This window comes from Thunnus thynnus, chromosome 12, assembly GCF_963924715.1.
Source record: "Thunnus thynnus chromosome 12, fThuThy2.1, whole genome shotgun sequence".
Classification (NCBI taxonomy): domain Eukaryota; kingdom Metazoa; phylum Chordata; class Actinopteri; order Scombriformes; family Scombridae; genus Thunnus; species Thunnus thynnus.
Genome location: NC_089528.1, coordinates 19,435,893 through 19,444,836, shown reverse-complemented (window position 1 = coordinate 19,444,836; position 8,944 = coordinate 19,435,893). Strand labels below are relative to the sequence as shown.

At 41.1% G+C, this 8,944-nt stretch overlaps 1 protein-coding gene across 1 annotated transcript; it reads right to left on the bottom strand.

The window, feature by feature from the left end:
- Positions 1-5,408: 5,408 nt before the first annotated feature.
- On the bottom strand, positions 5,409-7,879 carry LOC137194335 (aquaporin-1-like). Its single transcript, XM_067606166.1, has 4 exons — positions 7,455-7,879; positions 6,585-6,746; positions 6,260-6,340; positions 5,409-5,964 (listed from the first exon to the last, which is right to left on the bottom strand). The coding sequence occupies exons 1-4, from the start codon at positions 7,815-7,817 to the stop codon at positions 5,785-5,787; spliced, it is 786 nt and encodes a 261-aa protein (XP_067462267.1). The 5' UTR covers positions 7,818-7,879; the 3' UTR covers positions 5,409-5,784.
- Positions 7,880-8,944: the final 1,065 nt, after the last annotated feature.

Sequence of the window (8,944 nt, the reverse complement as noted above, 5' to 3'; positions counted from 1 at the left end):
ACCAACATCATTCCAGGTCAAAGACAGGATTAAAACCCACCGAAACCTGTTTGGATTCTGTGCCAGTGGGCAAACCTTATCTAGAAAGGTCACATGTGCTCCCTACACTTACAATGATGTTCACACCTCCTGCCTTTCTGATGAATAAAGACACAACAAAATAAGACACAACAGTCCCCCAGATCTAGCCCCTCATTTGCCAGAAGTATAAATAACATCAAGATGCAGGTGTTCTTTAGAACCCCAGAGAAGATTTATTACTGTGGTCTGTCATGAAGGTTGGACTTCAACATAACTCAGATAACAGGATGAACACAGAGAATTTAATCAAGCAGAAATGGAAACAAGTATATAATCAATATGTGTGCTGGTGTTACGTGGGGGCAGAGCAGAAGAACGCAAATGCAGAAACAGGCGAGGAGACAGGGATATGGTAGGAACAAGGCATTTATTTTAAGATGAGGAAAAGGGAATGTTGGCCTGAGAAGATTTGGACTGGTAGCAGGGAACCTGGAGCTGGGGCTGAGGATGGTAGCTGGGAACCTGGGGCTGAGGCAAGCTGGGGCAAGGGGACCAGGTCTGGAGCGGAATCCCTGGGGGGGAGCAGAGTAGAACAAGGGTCTAAGGTGGGGAAGTAGGGCTGACGAGACAAGAACAGGAGACAGAGGAAGAGTAGACAGGACCGGAGACAGACCAGACGGAACTGCGGGGAACAGGAGACAGGGACAGGAGCCAGATCAGATGGGACTGTGAGGAATAGGAGACAGGGTTAGACCAGGAAAACAGGCAACAGCAAGATAAATGCAGGAGAAACGGCTTGAAACGTCAAATGACTGGACAGAGCCGACAATCTGGCAGTATGGATCTGGCGGGGCTGAGTATAAGTAAAGGTCTTGATTATAGAATGGGTCTCAGCTGTTCGGGCTCTGCTCTGACTCCAGCACACCTGACTCCACTCACACAATCACACACATAGGGAGAGAGAGGGAGAGAGCCACTGGGGAGGTGGAAATATAGGTAGGTTAAATGGTAAAATGGTACTTACAACTTCAAAGTTTTTCCCTCCCGGTTGCTTATAATAAGTAAAAACATAAACTCATGATATTGTGAATAAACATCAAGTGTAACCATGGAAAAACACCAAAAAATGATTACAGAAGAGTTTCAACGGTAATTAATGAGTATCTTTTCAGTCAATCCAGGTTGGATTTGGTTGTTCATTTCAAGCAGTTTATCCAAAGTCCAAATCCAAAGCGAGTTGAGTCCAGAGGTTAGAGTCCGAGGTGCAGTTGTCCATCCGGTTTGTTGGGGAAAAGACTCCTAGTGTACTGAGCTTTGTTGGTTTTCCTTAAATAAGACTCTTAATCACATTTTAACACCCCATCACATATCTCCCATCATGTTTTTCATAGAAACTTTCATGGTCTGTCACCTCCCACAATGACATCATCTGACTTTGTAAAGGACAATATCAACACCCCGTAAGCAAAGATTAATAGATTTCATCCATACAGCTACAACAAATACTGTATTTTTAAGAATTGATTGGATATTGATGCGGGGCTAGAAGTTAAATTATGGCATTGAAAACAAAACCTGAACTGAAAAAGGAAACACTTTTAAAAAAAAAATTGTATTGGCACTAAAAAATAAAACACAGCCATTAAAAACAATTACAATCTTATTATCTTATTTTATTTATTTTTTTGCATTATGATGTGTTTTTCAAAGTCAATCTTCAGATTTATTCTTCATGTATTTGTTTTTTCAGTTTTTTTTTACGCTGTCGTTTTTTTTCCCAGTGTCACTGGTTTTCAGTTTCAACTTTCTGTCACTGTTTTGACGTAGAGAGGAGGGCCCTTGCTGGGCCTACATTACCCAGTATGCCTTGTAGTCTGACGAAGATATCCAAGGGCGATGGTATCATGACAGAGATTTTGAGCCAGACTGTTGTAATTTTCATTCTAAGAATGTTAATATGTCACTTTATTAAGATTTAATATTTTTTCAGGCAAGAAAGTAACCATGTAGATTCCCAATATGTGGTCAATTTATCCAAATAACGCCTGCTTGTAGTGTTCAGAGCAGCTGTAGTCTGAGCATTTGACTTTCAGGGACCATTTTTACATACGCTCACCTCAGGTTTTGGAAAATCCGATATCATTATCATAGAAATAACAGAAAATCACAAAAAACATGATATGTCCCCTTTAATGGTTCAAATCAAAGCCACTTGAACCAATGTATATGTGGTGTGTAGGAACCCCATTGGAACCAGTGCGTGACCTGCTGGCATAAGACTCAGCACACCGTAGTGGGGAACTAGTCACTCGGCTCAGCTAACTCCAATAGCTGTTCCAGAGCACGCATCCAAAAGGTGTTTTTGTGAAGTGCTCAATGGCCAACTGCCCCTGGCCTTTTGCTCTGAATTCCAAAACCTCTATTCAATCAGTATGTGTCTGTGCCTTAAAGGGACACTTCATCAACCATCCTTTTAGCCATAATGTTGTATTAGTAACCTAAGTGCAGCTCTGTCAAGCCCAAGTGCCCTACAAATTCTCCTCTGGTTGGCTCCCCCTCTGTTCCTTTGAGTAGCTCAAGCAATCTCAGCAAAAATGAACCTGAACTCTATATGCAAACAATAACCTGCATGTGGTGGAGATGCCCCTTTTTCATCTCTGCCCCTGCTCCATCGGGAGTATGCATACCACTGAGCACCAATTCCCAAATTTCACTGGGGAGTACACTTTGCTCCTGTGTGGAGAACAGAACGGAAGCTTTGTGCCCGCATACTCTGTCAAAGGATGACTAACAAGCTGCAGGTTCAAAGCCAAAAAGCTTTTCGATCTTTCTATGTCCTCCACTGGCAGGCTGCCATAAAAAGACCAACTTATGGTGGAGAAATGGAGGAAAGATGAGTCAGAGAAATCTTCTCTATGTGCGTTATTTCTTAACTCCTGGAGGGGAAACTCACCAATCTGGCAACCTGCCATTAAATTCTTCACCATACCCAACAATGAGTAACAACAGCTGGGAAGTACAAAGAAAACACAATAAATTTGAAGGAAAGAATATTGTGCAACAACAAATTTTTTAGATGTATTTTACGGGAAACAATTCAAGATAAAATTCTACACTACAAATTAATTCAATCATGGCGTCACTGGGTTGACCATGTTTTTTGTCTCTTCTCACACAACTTAAATAGTCACCATATTCAGTTGTTGCATTGACCTGGACCCTGAAGTTGATGAGGAAGATACCAGTTAGACTTTATTCTGACCGGGCCCACATCAAGTATATTCACAAACACAACTGAAGAACTTACAGATAAAAGATAAAAAATGTTCAGCATTCATGTTTCTTAAGCTAATCATAACTGAAAGTATAGGGCTGTGATATAGTACAGGGCCATACTAGTGATTTCATCAACCTTTGATAACACACTGATTTAATCAACCTTTGACAACATCAGTCAAAGTTAAAGTTACTACAAGGAACTTTCATTTTGTGCCCCTGTGGACAAAAGCGGTAGTGTTTCCTAGAGTGAAGCCTGCATTACCCATGAGCACCACCGCCTTGTGTTTTAAAGATCTTGATCTGGCTAGCGTGTGCACTGATTCACATTCTCTGATTCACTGCTTTGTTCTCGCTACCGCCGTTTCCTCTCTTCATTCACTCTCTAGCTCGCTCGACCACCGCTGCTCTCTCACACGCGCTCTCTCTCTTTTTCTCTCATCTTTTTGAAAATGAGTCGGGAAGCTGACAGCAAGTCTAGCTTTACTTTAACATTATCAAACAAAGGTTTGTACTCCCTCATGCTACAATGCTACATGTAATGTAAACATAGGCTCTTCTGGTCTACGTTCATCTGATTTCGTGGGGACTCTAATTGGCAACCATTTAGAATAAATACATAGAAACAGCCAATCTTCTTGGTGATGATCTTGTTTGCTTATGTAGGCCATATAGAGGTATTCAATTTAGACTGTTTCATAACCAGTTAGAAACTCCTTGTTGTTGCTTTAAGAATACAGATTTAGCTCTTGTCTAATCCTCTCAATCATATCTAAAAACCTGTCAGTCAATTTGGGAGTGATACCAGGTTCCAGTTCTCTGTTTTCATTTTTTAGTGGGTCACCTTTTTGTTTACATGTGGATTATGGATTTTTCTGTCTACTAGTAACCAGCCGTTGATGTGTGCTGTTATGTCTTCAGTGTACGCACTGCCTTCATAGATGTTCCTCTCACTGCAAGACCTTTGGCTTTAAGTCATCTGTGCTTAGTTTTCTAGTTTAGTGGTTTCCTTCCTTGTTAATGTGTCATGCATCATTTGAACAGCCATCTCCCTTTATAGCTTTCACCACCCATAACTCCTTACAATACAACAACTACTTATAACTTGTTGTTTTGTTAATTTGTCCTTAATAAGTTCTTTTTGTAACTGCTACTGTTTGATCTCCCTTGTTTGTTTCTGGCCTGGTCAAGCCAGTTGTGACAGAAGACAGCCATTTTAAAGAGTTTTTTTGGGGATAGAGAGGGGGCAGTGAGGGAGTGGGGGTAGGGGGGATGACATGCAACAAAGTTTGCCAGAGTCACACAGCCAACTTTGTGATTGCATGGTATGTGTCTCAGCAACTCATACACCAGGTGCCGAGAACGACCTGAACTTAAACTCGTTGTGAATAGCATTGAAGGAGACAAAAGCTGACATGTCAGCCAATAAATGATAAAATGAAATGGATTTTGGCCCAAGTTTTCAGCAATTCTGACCTCTGTACACTTCTTTGTTATCAGATAAAGTCATGTCTTGATAACCAACTGGGAAAAGTGCACAATTGCCCCAGGGCCTCAGATACCCAGGGGCTCCAAACACTTCAGGTCAATGCAGGTCAATTGTTTTTCTGTAAAAACTAAAAACTTTTAAATTCGTTAGGTAAGTTGCATCCCTAAAGTACAACATCGACCAATGTGGCTACTGCATTATACTTAATTATTTTAGTTTATAGTGTGTTCAATTTGCAAATATTCATAAATCAAGTTGTTTTTAAGCAAATTATGACAAACTAACTGAAGCAGAAAACCTGGGGCCATGCATGGTCTGCTGTAATTGATGGGAACTGGGATTTGCGGTAAACACACAATGCACAGAGGGAAGGGGGGTAGGGGGTGTGTGTGTTGGGGGTGTTCAAGAGGGGCCTTGGGGCCGCCTAAAAGGTTGATCTGGCCATCAATCTGTATGTTTTCATCTGAAAATATTCTTGAAAACACACAATATTTTCTGTTTTTAACAAGATAATGCTCATTCAATATGTTTTTTCAGTGTTCATGACCATAGAAAAGAAAATCTATAATAAAAGATACTAAATATTTACTATCATCTACAATATATAACAAGAAAGCATGAGTAAGAAGTGTAACAACAAGTGTTTTATTTACTTAAAAAAAAGTGACAGACCTTTCAAGAGTGTACATACAATACATTATTCATCAGAGATAAAAAGTGATACAGGCACATAGAAATATGTATACAAAAAATGGCTCAACATAGAATACTGATATGGGGAATAATTTCAACACACTGCTCTGTCAAGATTCTCCCAACCTTGACTTTTATGCTTTAGTGGCAGTGAGTGGGGTCAAACCAGGAGTGAGTTAGAAAGAGACACTAACTGACCCGTTACCATAATCCTCATTGGTATTTCAAAATAGAAGAAAAAGAAGAGGCTTTTTACAAGAGTATAGACATGTACAATGACACTAAGTGGTTGTGATTGCACCGCACTACTTTGACGTCATCTCCACAGTTGTATTGTCGTTGCCTCCATTCACGTCGTAGTCGCCCACCGGGCCGCTGACCAGAACCTTCATACGCTCGGGGAAGTTGTCAAATTTGGGTGACAGCAGGAAATCATACATGAGAGCTGCCGCCACGCCACCACACATTGGCCCCACCCAGTACACCTGCAATGGATTACTTGGATCAATCTCAAACCATCGTTATCTCACAAAGGATTAACAGGAATAACAGAAAGATTCCAGCCCAGTTCAAAAGGTTTTCTTTTATCAATATCTCAGCCGGGCTTATTGTAAAACAATATGAATCTATTACTGATTAACTTGTGAAGGAGGATTCACATGTCATTGAATCATCTGCCTGTTATTGAGTTATTGAATTATTTAAGGTTGACATGTAATATGCATCCAGAAAAATGTGAGGCATGCGTGAAGTGCTTATGAGCTTCCCTCTCTGACTTACCCAGTGGTTTGTGAAATTATTCAGGATCAAAGCCGGACCAAATGAGCGAGCGGGATTGATGCCGCAGCCTGTGTAGCTGATCTGTAATCAAAAACAAAGAGACAACATGAGAGGATATCTTCAGCTACATGGTCTGGTGGTATATATATACATATATATATGTAAGTATATATATAATAGAGGCTGGCAGGGGTGAGGAGTTTGAGTGAAAACAATGCAAATGCATGAAATCATGTCTGCTGCTCTGGTTTATGTCGCTTAAATGTACTGTGTCTAATCCTAGATAAACATACAGCCTTGAGGATGGTTGTAAGGTGCAACTTACTGCTGCCAAGTGTCCCAGGCACACTGAGAGGCCAATGGCTAAGGGTGCTGAGCCAGTGACATCACGCCGCCTTTTATCAGTGACTGCAATAACACACAGCACCAGCTGGAAGGTTGCCAGGAGCTCTATGCCCACGCCTTGGCTGGGAGTGACACCGTTGAGCTGCAAGAATTAGGGAGGAATCCAAAACAACAACAGTTTGTCAGTCTGTGTCAGTTAGATGGATAGTTTCTCATCACGACCACTTCCCATTTAGCAGCTGCTGGCATCACCCTGGAAGTCCAACAGCGATTTGGCAGAGACTCTGAAGTGGCACATTGCTTATTCATTTTTCATTTTTGCAAAACCTGATCATTGTCATTCAGTGTTATTTAGCTGGGGTAAACTGTATGGAGCAGCACAGATATCATGCCCCACCAGTCAAGACAGCTGATGTTCCTAATTACAAATTGCAGGCTGAATTTAAAGTGAAGTGTCTTAGGAGAAGACCCTAAAACTCTTGTATACAAAAGCCGATATCTTCCAAAACAGCCGAGGAAAGACTTGACATTGCATGTTTTTATCTGTAAATTCTTTCAGCAGCTGTGGTATGGTGTGCTTTAATCATGTGTCATCACTATCCAATAATAAGCAATGACAGAATGTCCAAAGCACAAAACAAACAATGCCAATTCAGCGCTTGCATCTTTACCAATTTCTCATTTTTCACTTGTTTAAACAGTTAATACTCACACTTTTGATACATACACCTTTATCACACTGCAGTGGATCACATTTCTTAGCATTGCACAATGGTAAAAACTCTACACTTTTAAGTGACATGTTTTCATATATTCTACCAACAACGGCGATATGAACTTTTTTACTTACAGTATTGAGCCCCAGTACTTCAAGGGTACTTGGTCGTGTTCCATACACAATGCCACTGGCCAGAGCTGAGCCCAGCATCTGGGCCACAATATACATGACTGCCCTAAACACGCTGATCTGGCAGCTGGCAAGCATCCCAAGGGTAACAGCAGGATTCAGGTGGGCTCCACTGATGTGGCCCAAACTCTGGGCCAGTGTGGCGATGGACAGTCCAAAGCCCAGTGACACCTTCACCTCCTGGTCTGGCTTGGTATTATTTGTGTTTCCAATTGCTGTGGAGATGCTGAGGAAAATGAAAAGGGTCATGCCAACCAGTTCGGCCAGAACGGCCCTCCAGAATTCCTTGCTTTTGAACTCTCTCATGGTGGCTGTGTGGCTGCAGGTTTGAGCTGGTCCTCTGTAAAGTGTGTGTACTCACAAACAACTGCAACACGCTGCATATATAAGGCTGAGGCTGATAATGGTCAGTGGGCGGGCTTTAAAAAAACTAAAAGAGAGGGCCACACTGAATTAATGAGAAATCCCAAAGACTGGTCTCTCACTTCCCTCCCTCCCTCTGCTCTCACTCCCTCCCTCCTTCTCTCTCTGTCCTCCGGCCCCTCTCCCAGTACCTCCCAGTGCACCACTTTTTGGTCTTTGGACTTTTGTGAGTAATAGAATTGGGCCCTAGAAATAGTTGTAACCATAGATACATTTTCTATTCATCCAGGTATTTACAAGGTTACTGCAGAGGTTGTTTTAGAAAAACATTTTAGAAAACATTTTTGCTTAAATTTTTTGCGGGTAAATTATGTCCAGTTTAACTATAATTAGTCCGATTCACGTTTGTACTTCAGCAGTAAAAATGTACAACTTTTCATAATTGTACTCCTGTAGACTTAATTATACCATGGATCACTGACAGCACATAAGGGAGCACTAGAGAGAGGCCAGGCTACTCCCTAATAGTCATTTCAGGTCTCACCCTTCCTGGCACAAAAAAGGTTTTCAAAATCTTTACAAGACCACCCAAATGACATCTCCATGCAAGATTGGAGACACCCTTTTAGACAAATAGAAGAGATTGATAGAATAAAAAAGCTAATACATTTATTGTAGACATTAAAGACAGCCTCTTTTTATTATCACAAAATAGAAATTGTTATGTGTAGCTTCTTAAACAAACATATGTGCACAACTACACAACAAAACTGCAACATTTACTAATATGTAGCATGTTTCTAGGTTTTTTCAATATGTAGTGACAATTTAGTTTGTGAGAGGACACATTTACAAGATGGACTTGTGTAAACAGAGCAACAATAACACATTAACTGGAAGGATGCTTGCTAAATAATTATTACATGTATTTTAGAGAAAAAAAAAGCTGGAGCAGGGTAAAACATCAACTCTGAGAAATGAGCTGCCTGTTGCACCTGGCCCCCCACTCAAAGGGGCGTGATAACAAACAGCAGTCGGACCACTGCAACATATGTCATGGAATTGACTTT

Bases quoted from the DNA above. Each gene is read 5' to 3' on its own strand.
- LOC137194335 (XM_067606166.1), bottom strand. From the start codon at position 7,817: ATGAGAGAGTTCAAAAGCAAGGAATTCTGGAGGGCCGTTCTGGCCGAA. The intron at 6,747-7,454 runs GTAAGTAAAAAA...TAATTCTTGCAG, and splicing joins AAGTACTGGGGCTCAATACT to CTCAACGGTGTCACTCCCAG. The intron at 6,341-6,584 runs GTAAGTTGCACC...TTTTGATTACAG, and splicing joins GCCTGGGACACTTGGCAGCA to ATCAGCTACACAGGCTGCGG.